This window comes from Symphodus melops (genome assembly GCF_947650265.1).
Source record: "Symphodus melops genome assembly, chromosome: 5".
NCBI lineage: Eukaryota > Metazoa > Chordata > Actinopteri > Labriformes > Labridae > Symphodus > Symphodus melops.
In genome coordinates, this window is record NC_136695.1 from 7,562,777 (window position 1) to 7,580,230 (window position 17,454).

At 42.1% G+C, this 17,454-nt stretch overlaps 1 protein-coding gene across 1 annotated transcript; it reads right to left on the reverse strand.

The window, feature by feature from the left end:
• Window positions 1–11,147: 11,147 nt before the first annotated feature.
• Window positions 11,148–12,680, reverse strand: LOC306823310 (zinc finger BED domain-containing protein 5-like; the record flags this gene model as incomplete). Its single annotated transcript, XM_079342767.1, has 1 exon — window positions 11,148–12,680. The coding sequence occupies one exon, from the start codon at window positions 12,678–12,680 to the stop codon at window positions 11,148–11,150; it is 1,533 nt and encodes a 510-aa protein (XP_079198893.1).
• Window positions 12,681–17,454: the final 4,774 nt, after the last annotated feature.

Genomic DNA, 17,454 nt, shown 5'->3' on the forward strand with positions numbered 1-17,454 from the left:
CTGTTTCTTATCATAACCTGACATCTAGTCTAGTAACCAATTCTTTTTAAGGAGAAGACAATTTAGGTGATTAAGAATCAAGGCTCACTCAACCTATATAAAAGTAGGTGAGCGATTAACTGTTCAGGGCTTTAAACTAAACCTATGTTTGAGTTAGTGAGTGATTCACTTTGAAAGGCCACACCAAACACATGCTCTCACTCACTCTTGCAAGCCCTCTTCACACAAAACACCTTTATATGCTGAAAAGTCAGACAATTTTATTAACACACACAAACCTAGAATAAAAAATGATGATGTAAATGTAAGCAGAAATCAATCATACTGTAAATATCAAACCTTTCCTTTAGACTGGGTGATGAAACCTTATCAGATTTATTCAACAACACTTTATTGCAGTGAACACGTTGAATATAAGCAGAAAGAGGCCTATTATTCTATCACTAGTATGCTAGTTAATATTTTTTGGTCCACATTCACTAAGGTAATTGGTCTGTATCCTCCACATTGTGATGGGTCCTTACCCTCCTTATGTCTGATCATAATTGAGTTGATCCAGGACTTTGGCCAGACTTTTTGGTCTAGTGCATAATTAAAGGATCTCGATAGAATACGTATGATCAATGTCTTGAATTTTCTGTAAAATTCACCAGTAAACCTGTCACTTCCTGGGCTTTTATCAATGAGGCGTTTCTGCCTCAGCGTGCAAAATACTGGGAGGAGAAAATGCAAAGAAGTTAAGTTAGTACACACAATGTGATTTACCAAGCCAGGCAAAAATTGCAGTGATTGTGACGGTGTCTGAATTTAACACCTTTGAAAAGAACGTGCTAATCCAAGAGCTCCAGTGTTACGTACTGCAGGCTGCAGTTAGAGGAGACATAGGCCCAATAAAAGACAGATGACAGAAAAATAAAGGGTATGCATTTATTTTTTATCTTGCTTCAATAATAGTTTAAAAGAAACGCCATGATTAAACTAATAACTGAACATTCACAGTGTCTGCATTCTAAATAATTTCAACATTGACACTATATAACCATTTAACAAATTACTGTAATGTTAGGCCAATGTGCCTCTTCCGTATATCCTTATATGGGCCTCTTCCTTTTGCTTTAAAGTTGCAGCATAGACTCTCTATTGTCTTCTCCAGGTGCAGCACCTCAAGGACACTTTCTTTATCAGAAACTAACACACAAACATCACCTCATCTCCGCTAAAACTTCTGCTGACACAGCACCCGAACATTTTAGAGGAGACAACTTACTACTGTATATAATCCTGTGATTTCTTACATTCCTTGTCTACTCTCTGGTTTTGGTAGCTGACAGTCAGCAAGGTAGACCCTCAGCTGAGACAACGCCCTCGGTATCTGCATTGTATTTCCTCGCTTTATTAAACTTGCTGGTTTGTTCAATTTGAACCTGAGTCTCTTCTCTCCCTTCTCTAAGAAAACCAACACGCACAAGGTAACTCAAAAACCCCTGAACAACACTGTTGTCCTATTTCCCTCTTCTCGCCAACATTACATTTTAAACTGGGCATTGAATTTTCTCGAGTTGCGTGTCTCTGGTGCGCTCCGGAGCGCTTGTCCAGTGTGCTTGTCTCTTCACTCTACACCCCGCTACCCTGCTGCTGCGCTGTGGGACGCTTGAATGAGGGGGTTCAACATGCTTGTACCCCCAACTTCAGTACCTGTTGCCATGGCATTTATGTCCGATCAGACAGCGCGGACCAGCTTCTGGTGCGCAAAGATGGCACGAGTGGCACACAAACTGAGCACCAGTGCCACAGAGGACTCACAAATGTATGACAATTCATTCAAAAGAGAGAGGGAAGAAAAGAGAGGCCATGTTTAATACCGAGGTTTTCTTATAAGCCACATTTTCCTTTTGTTATATTCATATTTATCTGCTATTATTTGAAAATTACTGGACGTTCATTTGCCTCTTACTAATACCTATTTTACGCTTGCAGTCGTCCAGCTTTCCGTCCAAACTCTCTGTGACGTAAACCAGTAGAACACGCAAAAGCCTGACAGAAATACTACCGCCTTCACAAGGTTTGCACCTGACGTCATTCACGCAAATGTTCTTCGTAAATCACCCACAAAACGCCCACAAGCCAAACGTGCAAACTTTTGCAGTACTCTTTAGTTGAGAGTCATTGGGAGCCAGATGGGAGCCGATTAGTTTTTTCTTTTCTTTTTTCTGTTAAAGCCGGATATCATTGGTGAAGATGTGCGGTTGCGTCTGTGTCCTCACTCAGCAGGGGGAGGGGAGGGGTTATACACACAGCAGACGAACAGGAGAGAGAGACAGAGGTTGACACCTCTGTTATGTCCTCCTCGTAATTGTCTTTAAGTTTCGTTTCATTAAAACCAAAAGTAAACACGGTCGCGAGTCTCGCTTAAATGAATCGGAGCAACGATGTAACATAGTTTTAAGAGGCAGCGTCAATCAAGTTATCGTTTGTTGCAGCAAGAGAGGCAGGGGATGATCAGGCAAAGAGAGGAGAACTTTTTATTTTGAACTGGATTTTTTAGAAAGAGGATTTGGTGTAATGTTCCTTCATTTTGAGACATTGTCACCATTTAGTGTCCATGTGTTTGGTGACCAAAACTGTAATAAGCTCAGAGAATGAGAAACAGTGAACGAGACTATAGATGCAACAGACAATAAAGATGTAAATGTAGCCTGGGCTGAAAAATGAAAGGACATGAATCAGAATATTTGAAGTTCATGTTCAAGGCTGAACAGCATTTTATAATATTATTTGGATGTTTGGATGGATAAGTAAAACTGTGACTAAACATGGCATTACAATTGTAATAATCATGACTCAGTATACTGAGGCTTTTCATTTTAAAAATTTAACAGAGGATGAGAAAGGAGGAGAGGAGAGAGAAAGAGCAGGAGAAGGAACCAGTGAGGTGAATGTGGAGTCAGGTCCAGGAAGCCCATCATCAGCCCAGGACCCAGTTACATCCAAAGACCAGAGTCTCTCTATATCACTCAGTCAATCACCATATCCTATACCTATAACGGGTATGGAGTGAACCCAATTGCAGCACAAATGAACCAGTGTTTGCGTTTTAAAACAGTCTTTATTTATCAGGTTCATGTAGGTAGACAACAGATCAGAAGAAGTGAGCTGGAGAGGCAAAGCTGATCTGTTGACGCTTTCTGGTAGAGCAGGAACAGTCCAAATGCCAACCAGTCACAGGTAGACAAGGAACAGGGAACAGGCAGGCAATACTCGTGGTCATAAACAGAAGGCTAGTAGGTTTACCGGGGCTGAGACAAGAGACGATGGTCGGAGGCAGGTCGGGTCGATAACAGGTAGGCAATCCGGGAATAAGTGCTGGAGAGTTAGGCATGGGAGCGAAGACAATCTGGCAAAGAGTGAGTGAAGTGAAGCTGCATATATACTGGCTTGATTGGAGATGACAAGCAGATGAGAGCAGTTTGATTGTTGAGGTGTGTGGCTGAGCAGCAGGTGAGAGCTGTTAGACTGATGAGGTGTGTGACTGAGCAGCAGAGCGGGGGAGGAGCAGAGCAGACTGTGACAATACCAAACACCTAATATACAGTTAGAGATCACCTTAGTTGTTATTTATTGTGAGGCAGCAACACCACACATGCAAATACTTCAGTTATAGTTTTATATATTTTATGATTGCAGCAACACACTCATACAAAGACACACTAAACAGTTTTGCCTAAAATAAATGTTTTTCGAATGTTGACCTCGATATTTCAAAAATCCTGGCCAGGGCCAAATCTGCAGAGTGTATAAATAAAAGTGTGATTATATCATAAACATTTGATATAATGCATATTTTTACAAAAAATCTGAAGAGCCCCTTGGGAGCTGAAAGAGTTTCCCATCACTAGTTTCCTGCATAAAGCCCACATCGCAGTGCGTTGACTTAAAATAGATTTTAAGAGAAAATAAGATTACTAGGAGAGCGGTGCTTAATAACTCTCCAGAGCCCATCCTGAGGTTATGATTGGTAGTCCTACATAAGCACAGAGTGCCATTGAAAAAGACCAAAACCAAAACAGACAATATTTATAAAGATTCAGCTGCATCCTTAAATTAAATGACAGGTGGGCATATCTGACCTGGAGTGCGGCATCTCTCTGAGCGGAGTATTAATCATGCCCCACGCACGGCCCAGATCAAAATTCAGATGGAATAACCCACTTGTATTTCTACTCTGTGAAATATAAAACCAGAAAGAAACCCGCACACAACATGATGGAGATGGCCTATTAAATAAAAGTGTCTGTAACCCTATACATGTTGTGTAAATGACAAACAGATGGGTCCATCTGTGAATAGTAAGTTATACATACATAAGCCTTGGGTGAGTGGGGGGGTTAAAAATGAAACGACACCGGAATCCTCACAAGATTCGGGGAAGCCCACGAAGATAAGGTTGTTGCGGCGGCTCCGGAAGTCAAGATCATCCAACCGCTGGCGGAGCAGCTCCAGCTCACTCCAGGGAACAGGCAGGTCAGTTTTTAGCACCTTGTCACTGCTTTCCAGAAACTCCAGGCGACTCTCTACTTCGGACAGGCATAGGGCAATAGAGTTAAGTTTGGACTCCATTGACAAAGTGGCTCGGTGGATTTCATCCAGCTTGTTGTTTTGACCACCTGAAATTTCACCCGAGAGAATATTGTATATTTTGGCGATGTCTGTGGCCACTGTGCCTGTTTCACTGTCTTTAGCTGTAGCCGGGGTTGGTTTAGGGCAGCCAGTACGCCCGAAGGTGGTATCACTAGCTGTGTCAGCCGCCGTTAGTGTGTCAGCCGCTGCTAGCACAGTCAGGAGCGGTGTCGTTAGCCAGAGCCGATGATGCTGCTAGCCCGTTCGGAGGCAGACGCGGCGGTAGTCCTTGCCGTCTAACTTTTCCCTGTGGTATTTTGTCAGAATCAAGTCCATTGTAGACTCTGAGTAAATCAACTTTATGCCGCTCAAACACTGTTTATGTACAAAATTTTATGCCACGACGGTCAGAGCCGATCTCTAGGCAGCCATTCTCAGTCCCTGCGTCATGTGATTTGCCAAAAACCCTTTATGAAGCCAGCATCTCTCTTATTTTAACAAAAGGGCAGAGATTAAACAGATCCTGCTAGTTTCAGACCAATTGCACTTCAAAAAACTTTTTATTACTGCTTGTCACTATCTTTATATTCAAGATACTAACCTCTCCTTTTTCTGGGAGCTCCTGAGCTCTCTTAGGTTCCTTGGAACTGTTGATGAGGATGGCCTGCCCAAACAACCACCCACCCGCCCATCCTATCCTATCCTTCTTTCTGCATCTTATCCCATCTCCCCCATCCCATTTTCAAGCCAAGTGCAGTTTAGCAGATTGCTGTTCCGTCATGAGCCCGGGTCTGCTGAAGATTTCTGCCTGTTAAAGGGAAGTCTTTTTCTTGCCACGCTATGATGGGCTCTTGTAATATAGCCATAAGTAAGGTCCTCAATTGCCACTAGATTGAACAAGCATTTGACATCATCATTCACCCTGACCAGACAGGGTTTATTCCCAGTAGACTCTCTTTTTCCAAAGTCAAGCGACTGCTTAATACTATTTACTCTGATTACAGTGATACCAATGGAACTATTTTCTCTTTTGATGCACATAAAGCCTTCAACCAGGTCGAGTGGCCTTACATGTTTGACAAAGAGGGAGTTTATGCCTCGCTACAGTACCTATTCACCAGGTTTCTTACAAAGTGTTCCATTCAAAGTAGTGGATGGCCATTTCACCTATCTTGGTTTGACTATACCAAAGGATCCAAAACTAATATTCAAATTCAATTTTGCAGAATTCATCAGGATTAAAACAGAATATTGAACGCTGGAAAATTCCCAGATTTCGGTACATATGTCAAAATCTCCCCATTTACCTCACAGTAGCTTTTTTTAAGACTTGTATTTATTTATCCTTTCTTATGTTTGGAATGGTAAAAATGCCAGAATTTAAGCTACACTTGCAAAAACCTAAAGCAGTGAGGGGGTTAAGCCTGCCAGCATTTAAACATTACTGGGTGGCAAATGTCAGGGTGCTGATGTTTTTTGGCAGCAGAGAGCCCCAGATGTTGTGCAAAAATTACACCTTTAATTCTCACATCTTTTTAATGACTGGTGTGGACCTGCTTCGTGCTGCAGAGCTTCTGAAATCTGGGTTGCGGTTTTGAGATTGCCACTCTGATTTCATTTTCAATGTCCAGCTTTGTGGACTCACATAGGTAGGATTTGACAAAAGGAAGAAGTATGGCCACAGCTCTGTTACATACAAGTGGGTAATCTTTCTCCACTCCAATCCAAAATGCAGCCAGTGTCTTTGACTGAAACTGCAGTCTCAATGTTGAATCAGAGGTGACATCAATGAACTGTTCTTCCTCTGATGAGCTGAAGTTGGCAGGTGGTGTTGCACTGAAGGGGTCACGGATCCAGTCATATTCTTTGGAATCCTGGATCAGGAAGTATCTCTGGAAATGATTTTGAAGGGCAGAGATGTGTGCTTCCATGCATGGGGCCACCGTGTTCTGCAGGTTATTTTCTTCAATGAATGATTTCAGGTTTTCAAATAAGTCCACATTTCCACCTTTCACTCGCTGGAGCCACATCCCAAGTTTTCTGATGAATGATGGGATTTTATCTGCCAGATGTGGGAGGTGTGTATTTTTGCAGTGCGTCTTGCACATTGGGGTAGATGTGCCTGATGAGTGCTTGCAGCCATCCCCGTTTCCCAGCCATAGCCTGTGCTCCATCCGCGCAGATTCCCACACAGTCTTCCCATTGCAGATTGGCCTCTTTCAAGTAAGATTCAATGATTTTAAACAGTTCTTCTGCTGTGGCTCTGCCAGTAATTTGTTTGCAGAAAAGCAATTTCTCCCTCATATCATCACCCATTTATCTGACATAAGTTATCAATAAACAGTCTTTGTTACTGTCCGTGGCTTCATCCATCTACAGAGAAAAGCAACTGCCTCGCACCTTATTACACAGCAAAAATTGGAGAGTACTTTTTCCAGAGTAAAAAATATTTTCCTCAAAAAGAGTAATTTCTAATCAGTCAGGAGTGAAATCACTACGCTGGACGCTAGAGTGGGAGTAAATATTCAGAGGAATTTCTCCTGGAGTAAAATGCATAACCACACCCACTCAGGATCCTTAAGTTTAGTTTCTGACGCCATTACTATTTTTCGCACATAGGAAGAGCGCCACTCAGCAGAGGAGCAACTGTAGGAAGTTTGTTACTTCAAATGATGTAAAATATCAGGTAAGTTTATTTATTTTTGTATTATTTCTTGTCTGCAAGGTAAACTGCTAAGTATCATTACATCTTTCAAGTGTTAAAGTGTAGCTAGGTTTAGTGCAGAAGCTAACGTTAGCATCCGGCTTTTGAACGTTGTCCTGCCACTTTTGGGGAGTATCAACGCCAGGTGTTTTTTTTTTTTTGGCAGTTGATATTTTCTTAGTCCGTTTGTGTTTCCTTTAAGTATCAGGGCCCCAGACTGCAAGCAAAAATGCGACCGTTTTTGAGTGTGCAAGTTCAATTTCAACTTGTTGCATTGATGCCGTTGAACAACGATATTTTAGCTACTTGTTTTCGCTTTAACCAGCACATGCAGCTACTGTGTGAGCTATAGTGGTGGAATGTTTTATTTCTTCCGTGGCTCTGTCAGTCTGTTCCTGCCTGATGTGTATTCCTCAGCAGTGAGTCAGAAGGCAGAGCACAGGTGCATCAGGAGCATACCGAGCTGGTGAGCTAGCGCTAGCCAATTACATGGCTAACGGTCGGCTGCGGTCTTCGCATTTTAAAATGTGCTCCGCTCATAAAAGGCATAGGGCAAGTAGGTGCACTATTTTCTCCGCTTATAGAAAACGGCGCATGTGGATGAAATCACTCTGTTTTATCTTGGGCAAATCTGATTTTAGAACACTTTATTTGACTCTTTTCAAAGTAATGTGTGGTCGCACACCAGTCTGAGCAGTCCGCAGCATCTACCGCAGCCTGTAGTGTGAGGCGTTTAGGGAACGCCGGTAAATGCGGCGTCCATCGATAAGCAGATGTTCAGCTCGTGAGGCGTTGTGCCCGTGAGCATGTAAGAAGTGCGACTGACTGACAATGCTGCTGGTACCAGTGCTAGAGTGAAAAAAGGGAGCCTTGTTTATGCAAACCTCCTTTTGTTAGTTGTACTGGAGCGCCCTCGTGTGTTAGAAGATCATTTTAGCAGCGGGAAACCGCCAGCTCGTTCTCTTTGCTCGCTGACATTCACAGAGGTGGTATGTATGCTCCACAATTTACACCAGTTTTACCATTATAATTTGAATTCAACCAAACCTAAACTGTGCAATTAACGACATTTGAAGCTATACCACTTTTGAGATTGTATAGAAATTGTCATTGTGCCGTATTTTAGTTAGTTAGCGAAGTCTATTAGCTTGTGTAGCCGTTAGCTGCTAGACCTCGTGTGGTGCTAACATGGCGCGGCTAATGTATGTTGGCACATGTCGTTTCGTGGTGTTGATTCTCTGTTCTATAGGAAAATGAGCTCTTGGGTGTAAAATCCACCACATTCCGCGTTTTATTAACAGCAATGCAGCGTGGCGGAATAAATGCTGTGGACTTGATCACTTGTGGACATAGATTTAGGTAGCCTACCGCGAAACCGCTTTTTGCACGGCCTATTTAAAAAAAACACGGCCTTGAAATTATTGCACGGCTTGACCTAGGCCGTGCAAATATCTACATTTAATAGACGTGCTTACTACACGGGTGCGCTAAATATCTGATTAGGCTACATTCTAATTCTGGCAAAGAATATGTTTGCCGAATACCGGTACTGAAAAGCTTAAACCTGATCCTGTTTGCGTTTCTACAGCCACCTGTGCCCTATTTGGTAGACGGCGTTAGGAGGACGATTGCTGCTATGTAAATAGCGTCATATGATAGCAGCTAACCACTAACAGCTAACCGCTAACTAATGAATTCAACAAAGGAGAAAAACGCAACATAAACAAAACCAACGCTGGAAGACATCCAGCAGTTCATCTTCTCTGTCACTGACATGTGACTCTTTATTACAAGAACTCAATCAAGCTTTGTTTCAGAGAAGGCTGTGATCGGCGAGGAGAAATACACACGTAAACAATCAGCTGTGTGTTACAGTCAATGGTTTAAACACGGCGGAGTTTTGTTTACCGACGTAACACGGGAAGTGACGATTTTTTCAACCAATCAACGGACTGCAGGGTTTAGCTCCACCTTTTCGGGTCAGCGCCACATTCGAAAATGCTGACAGATGATTGACTTATCAAGGTCTAGGGATCTATTATTACTGGATGACACATGTAATATTATGAATTTATGTGTTTGTTTGTTTTTTAAAGAAAGTGCAGAGAGAAGCAGTGTGGCCCACTGCTACTGTACAAAGGGGTTAGACAACATGAACCAAGTGAGTTGCAGTCAAATGACAAAGGGGTGTGTCAGGGCAGGGGCTGTACAGTAAATCAACATTATCAAGCTTGGGAAAACTAAAATGTGTAACAATGCATCTCATTGAACAGAATGCACCATTTAGAGACTTATTCAAAACCAGTGTGTTAGGGAGCACATAACCTCCGCTCCGGCGTGCCGCACCGCCGTGAGTGACACTGAAAAAAATTTGCACCCCCTGTATTTTTTTTTTGCACCCCCTGTTTTCCCATTTCTGCCTAAATCACTGCTTGTGGACTTGGTAGTTTGCTTGGTTAGTGCACATGTTTTACTCTGAATGGAGGATGGTGGGGAAGGGCGGCAGTTTTGAGATACAGTTAGATTTGTGTGTGTAGAGGGTCAGGCATAACATTACAAAGTGACATTATTTAGTTATTGAATGATTTAAAAAAATACTGTAATAAAATATATAATATTTGCAATAACGTGAACTGTTTTCAAGGATTTTCAAGGATGCCGGCTGTGCGAGTGAAGTACAGAGATCAGCAGAAGTACATTTGTTATGAGGGCCAACTTTTGTTCACATCCTTTTTGGACTGTGTTGAGTAAAATATGTTGCATGTCTACTTTACTTTTTTAGGCACTCTTCTTTAATTGACACATTAATTCCTACAACAACCTTGCATATACATATGATATTGCTGTTGAAGTCAAGATGAACATAATTTTTGGTTTTGTTCTGGGTTTTCTTTAGAAATGCATGAAAGATTAAACAGTAAGTTTGTACAGTTTTATTTTGTCTTTGCAGTTACCAAGAAATTTGACATCCCAACCTTGGACATAAAAGTTTATGATGAATCGAACACTGAAGTTGATGAGGAGGTGTTCGAGTTTCTTCTAAAGAAACCAGACCTTGGTGTTCTGAAGATTTGTTCATCCCAAAGCCCAAATCCTGATGGTAAGTTGCTGGGAGATACTAACTTGATGTTAAATGCATGTTAATTTTTGCCATTCCATTTGTGAATTACAAAAATGTCACTAGTACTAAAGTATGGTTCTAATTGTGTAATGGTTACAGTGTTAATCACACCAATTAAATGTTAACATGACTGATAGATTGGTTGAGCTCTTCAGCAAGCACCTCCTTTGCAAGCGCCAGTGGAGACAATGAAGCAGACTCTGATGACACCACAATATTGCAGCATAGTCCCTCTACAACAGTGGTTCCCAACCTTTTCCAACTCAGGGCCCACTTTTAAGTCTCAAAAATCTTCGCGGCCCACCTCCAACCCCATAAATACAAAGGCATTATAATGCGTTCTCAGAGCACTTTATTTTATTGAAGATTGAACATAAAGGACTGAAATCAATACAGGAGAAACATATTGGAAGCTCCACAGTCACTAACACAGCATCTGTAACATCACCTCAACATAACCTTCAGTATTAGACGCACGCATACACACGTACATCAATCAGCACCACATATATTACTGACATATGAATGACAAGCAAAGGTCTGTCTGTAACAGGCTAATAAACAATTGATTCATAAATAACGGAATCCTTTAACAATGTAGAAATGCATTGCATTCTCATAACAAATTGCAACAAAACAAAATTAAAACTTTTATAAAGCTACAGTGGATCAGTCCAACAACAGGCCATCAAGATGCTGACTCACCTAATGAGACGGCTGGTGTTGCATGGCGGCAACCAGATGCTTGATGTCTGGGACAATGGATGAAAGTTTCAGTCGAAGATCTGGCTCAACATTCAGTTTGTTTCTGTACTTAGTTTTTAATGCCACGAGTGCAGAAAATCCAGTCTCACAGAGGTACGTGGTCGGGAAAGGCATCAGGAATCTCACAGCTCTGTTGGCCAGATCAGGATACTCTGAAGCAACGTGAAGCCAAAAGTTTGTAAGGTGCTTCTGCGAGAAAACCAGCTTCAGCGCAGTGTCACATGAAAGATCCAGGAGACTGTCTTGCTCTTTTGAATTCAGAGCGGCGAGGACCTCGTCACTGTGGCTGGCGAATGGGTTTTCTATCCAGCTACATTGCACGTCTGGGATGGGGAAGTAAACGCGCAGCTGGGTCCCCAAACCTTGCAGGTGCTCTCTGACAGCGTTGCTCACAATGATGGGAAGCTGACTCTGTTCCTTTGTCAAAAAATCGGCCAGATTTTCAAACGAGTCATAGTTTGACTTGTCGACACGCTTAGCCCACAGCGCTAATTTATTTATGGTCGCTTTCACTTTCATCTGGACATTGAACGTGTTCACTGCTGTCCCTTGAAGAGCGAGGTTAAGTCCATTTAAGTGGCTGAAAATATCAGCCAGGTAACCCAACTTAGCCAACCACTCAAAATCACTGAAGCGGTGTGCGAGTTCAAACTTTGTGTCGAGAAAAAACACATGCACTTCATCTCGTAACTCAAACAGTCGCGTCAGTACCTTGCCCCGGGACAGCCACCGCACTTCAGTGTGTAACAGCAGCTGGTGATGATCACTGCCCATCTCTCCACATAGCACCGCAAATAACCGACTTTGCAGTGGACGGCTCTTGATGAAGTTGACAGCTTTGATCGCCTCATCTAAAACATTCTGCAGATCCGGGGGCATTTTCTTTGTAGCCAGTGCTTCACGGTGTATGCTGCAGTGGACAGATACTGCTTGCGGAGCCACCTCTTTCACACGCCGGACAACTCCACGGTGCTGCCCCAGCATCGCACGGGCCCCGTCAGTGCTCACTCCCACACATTTGGACCAGTCAATCCCGTTGGAAACAATAAAAGTGTTCAAAATGTCAAATATTGCCTCAGCAGTTGAACGGGTGGGCAGAGGTTTACAAAATAAAAACTCCTCTTTTATCCCGCCACTTTTTTCGTACCGTACATAGGCAAGCAGGTTTGAAAGACTTGCGATGTCGGTCGATTCATCCAGTTGGAGTGCATAAAAGCGGCTCTCTTTTATGCTTCGGATCAGCTGTTTCGACACGTTATCTGCCATGTCATCAATCCTTCGTTTGACTGTATTATCCGACAATGAGACGAGGTTGATAGATTGCACTGCCTTCTCACCCAACATCACCTCAACGATCTGTTTTGCTGCGGGAAGAATTACATCTTCGCCAATGGAGTGTGGTTTTCCAGCCTTGGCTATGAGTTGGGAAACCCGAAAGGACGCTTCCACAGCCTTCGTGTTGTGGCTGCCCATACACTCGATAACGCTCTTTTTACTTTGATATTCCCTGAGCTTGTTCTCAAAAAAATCCAGTGGCTTGCTCACATACTGTCCATGTTTTGTCTCAAGATGACGGCGCAGTTTACATGGCTTCAAGGCTTCATTTGACAAAGTCTCCAAGCACACAATACACAGCGGCAACGGTTCAGCTTCTGTGCCCGTCCAAAAAAATCCCAGCGCTAAGTACTCGGTACTGTACTTTCTCCAACCGCTTCTCTTTTTTTTGACAGCAGGGAGATCAGCCGTCGATTCACCATCAGTTTTGTGTCTATTTTTCCTTTTAATTATTCCTGTTGCTAGCCAGCTATCCATTGTTTGTAAACTCCAGTGTTTTTCTATCGTCGTCAAACGTACGCAAGTTAAGTACAATGCGGTCCCGCTGCAAAGTGGTCCGGCCGATAACAACAAAAGTTCCTATCTCTCATTTCCTTGTCACATGTATAATACTTGAAGAAAAAACAATATAATGAAAAAATATTTGAAATTCTTTAATATCCTTTTAAACTTAACAAGTTTTAACATTTAAAACATTTTTATTTTTGATTTCGCGGCCCACTTGCAATACCTTCGCGGCCCACAGGTTGGGAATCACTGCTCTACAAGAAAGAGAGTTGAAGATACTCGTCTTTCCCTAGTAAGCTCTACAAATGGCTTTACATCCTTTATGAAATTTTAACAAGTGCCTAAATGGAAGATGTATTGATAAATAAGGGTGTGTGAAACTCTCTAGATCAGGGATGGGCAACTCCGGTCCTCGAGGGCCACTATCCTGCATGTTTTAGATGCTTCCCTCTTCCAACACCTGATTCAAATGGATCAGCTCATCATCAAGCTCTGCAGAAGCCTGATAACGATCCTGATCATTTGAATCAGGTGTGGTGGAAGAGAGGGAGACATCTAAAACATGCAGGATAGTGCCCCTCGAGGACCGGAGTTGCCCATCCCTGATCTAGATGACGCACTACTGTGTCCTCAGTAGCAAAACCGTAATGTGACCCTGGCTTTTGTTATCCATTTTTAAACTGCTTTCAAATGTTTTGAGGTGTTATTTATTTTATTATTCCCACTTAGATGATTGAAGATATCTTGAAGAAGGCACCTGGAGGAGATATGGTCCTGACTGAGTATGGTCGGACAAAAACCCTAACTGATAGACGGCGACGTGATATGATCAAGATATTAGTTGCACATATGACAAGTGAACATGGGTATGTTGTATAATTATTTTGTACCTATACTAATGAAAAAATTGCTTGACTTTAAATATGATACATTAGAGTGTCTGTGTGTTTGGTAGGACAAGTCCCTCAAGGCGTGTCAAAGAGAATTATGCAAAGGGAATCACTAGCTTGTTCCCATACCTGGCTGACCCGAGGGGAAAGTTTGGCTATGTAAGTCTAACTTGTGTACTCATCACTTTTCAAAGGCCTTGTAAATACAGAAAAAGTATTGTTGTTGGGTGATGTTAAAAAATATGTTTTTTTATTTATTTTGTTAGCTGAACTAATATCTGTTAATATTTTTGTATGTCCTTTTTTTTTTTTTTTTTTTTACTGAATTAAACCCTTTAGGAACATTACCACAATGCAGAAGATGGCAGTGGGTATCTAGCATGGAGACTGAAGTTTGTTCAAAAGGAGGCATTGGAGGGAAAAAAGAGGACCTTCCAACAGCCACCAATAGGTATGTGATATTGTTTGTAGGTGGACTTCAGTTCTTCATGACCTGCTTCTTGCAATAAAACTGCACATATGAAAATCTTTGCAGTTTTAAGTTTCTTAGCCTTGTTTCCTAAATCTTACACAAAATCAGATCCCTGTATAAAGCAGGCAAACCTGCTCATCAGTAAAAGTTCCATCACTGTTACAGGTGGCCCAAAAGCTGATAGACCCTCCTTCAGAGAGGAAAACTCGCTAAGCACAGAAAGCCTTTGATGTGAGGCCATTGCATTGATGAAGCATACAGCTGATGAAACAGTTGCCAAAGACAAGATGAAACAGACCTTCAGCTATCGCCAGAAGATGATTCATGACCCAGTGAAGTCCTCTGAGATCTTCTCGATATTTCCAAGATTCCTGGACATACCAGGAATGGTATGTTGATTTTTCATCTGCCATGTTTTTTTTAACTGTAAAAATCTATTTTTGTCTTTACAATAGTCTGGTTGAAGCTCACGATATGCGTCATGACTACAGTGCCTAAATGTTTTCTGTTCTGTCTTGACTTACTGTCTTGTTTAAAGATTGAACAGGATTTCAATCTGATGTTTGGTGATGCAGTCTCTGCAAAGTTTCTGGAGAAGTGGCCTACTGTCAACAAGCAGAAAGTCCTTGAACAGAGTCATGGCCTCACACAGACGGGAGAGCTTCAAGACCTGGTTCAGAATGCTGAATCTACAACCGAAGTGGAGAATGGTATGCTGGAGGGATATAATTAATATACTATGTGCTTCTGAAACTTAGTGGTCCATTTAGAGGTACAACACCACCTTGATGATCACTGTGCTACTGTAAAGGAGATTTTTTATATATTTTTTTAATTCAAATAACTGTACAATGACTGTCGGCTTTTTTTATTTGTACTTTAAGGTTGGGACAGTGACATGTCGTCCCTTCTGATCCTTATCCACCTTCTGCCACCATCACCTCATGGCCGCAAGAGACCAGCAAAGATCTCGGCTAGACAAGCCAGTGACCAGCTTGTGAAGTTCATCAAGGTAAGATTAGCTTCCAGTTAAATGAGGATTTCTATTTTTAAAATAAAGGTTAAATCATATAGAGATGATTTCATTTGTAAAAGACCACAGGCAAATGCTAATTCCTTGATAAAGCACTTGAAGTTGATTCATGGTGTTATGATTTGGGTTTCTGTTAGTGTGTGCACTTTTGTTGTTTGCTTTCCCTGTTTGTCTTCTCCTCCTGTGTGCTCCCCTTCCCCTTGATTACAATTTGTTTCAGCTGCACAACCAGGTGTCACTCATTCCACGTCTCGTCAACTCCTCCTCTTAAGCCGGCTCTCCACATGCAGCCGGCGCCAGATTATTGTCAACCCTCCGTGGTATCAAACCTCTAAATCAGGCTTCCTTGTATTTTGATATTCCTCGTGATTTGCTTGTACTTACCCTCTTCGTGTTCTCTCCTCGTCAGCTCCCAGTCCAGACCTACCTGCCCCTTCGTGTCCTGTCGTCTCATCGTGTTCACTTGGATTTCACCTCACGCGTGCTGGATTAGGGTTTTTTGAGAGTCACTTGGATTATTGTCTACACTACGCACCTGAGCTTGGACTCTTGCTCATTATTGTCACCAGTGCCACTTTCCCTATTTATAATAAATTGTTGTTGTTACCTGATCCTTGGTCTCGCGCTTGGGTTCTATTCTGGTTCCGTAACACATGGGCTTTGTTCAGGAAAGACTTACAGTTGTGTGCAAAAGTCAGGGCACCCCTTTAAAAACAGCATATTTTATATATTTCAAAATTTATATTCATATTTAATGTCTCTCTGGTATGTGGGAAAAAAAGACAATATTGTCAGGAAACATTAATGCATAGTTACTTTTTATTTTATAAATTGAACAAAATTACAAAAATTAAAAACATAATTTTGGCATGTGCAAAAGTCGGGGCACTCTACAGCATCAGTACCTTCAGTACTTAGTAACACCCCCTCTGGCAGATATCACAGCTTGTAAACGCTTTTTATAGCCAACAACAAGTCTCTGGATTCTATTATTTGGGATTTTCCCCCATTCTTCCTTGCAAAAGGCTTCCAGTTCTGCAATATTCTTAGGACGTCTTGCATGCACAGCTCTTTTAAGATCTACCCACAGATTTTCGATGATGTTTAAGTCGGGAGACTGTGAAGGCCATTCCAAAACCTTCAGCTTGCGTTTCTTGAGGTAGTCCATGGTGGATTTGGAGGTATGTTTAGGATCATTATCCTGTTGTAGAAGCCATCCTCTTTTCAGCTTTAGCTTTTTTACAGATGCTGTGATATTTGCCTCCAGAATTTGCTGGTATTTAATTGAATCCATTCTTCCCTCCACCCGAGCAATGTTTCCTGTCCCACTGGCTGCAACATAACCCCAAAGCATGATGGATCCACCCCCATATTTAACAGTTGGCAAGGTGTTCTTTTCATGAAATGCTGCTCCTTTTTTTCTCCAAACATACCTTTGCTTATTGTGGCCAAAGAGTTCTATTTTAACTTCATCAGTCCACAGCACTTGTTTCCAAAAGTCATCAGGCTTCTGTAGATGTTCTGTTGCATATTTTTGACGTTGTATTTTATGATGAGGTTGTAGATAAGGTTTTTTTCTGCAGACTCTTCCATGAAGGTCTTGTTTGTGCAAGTATCGGCGCACAGTGGAAGGGTGCACCACCACTCCTGAGTCTGCTAAATCTTCCTGGAGGTCTTTTGAAGTCATATGTGGGTTTTGGTTTACCTTTCTGACCAGACTACGAGCTGTTCTCTCCGAGAGTTTCCTTGGTCTTCCAGATCTCTTCTTGACCTCCACAGTTCCCCTCACCTGCCATCTCTTAATTATGCCTCGCACTGTGGAAACTGCAAGCTGAAAACGCTTTGCTATCTTCTTGTAGCCCTCCCCGGCATTGTGGGCATCAATTACTTTCATTTTTTCTGTCTTACACAGCTTCTTAGAGGAACCCATGGTTGCTGAGTGTTTGTACAAGGTTTGTGGAGTCGCCGTATTTAAGAAACCCTCAAATTGACTTGGTTTGTCCAAATGAT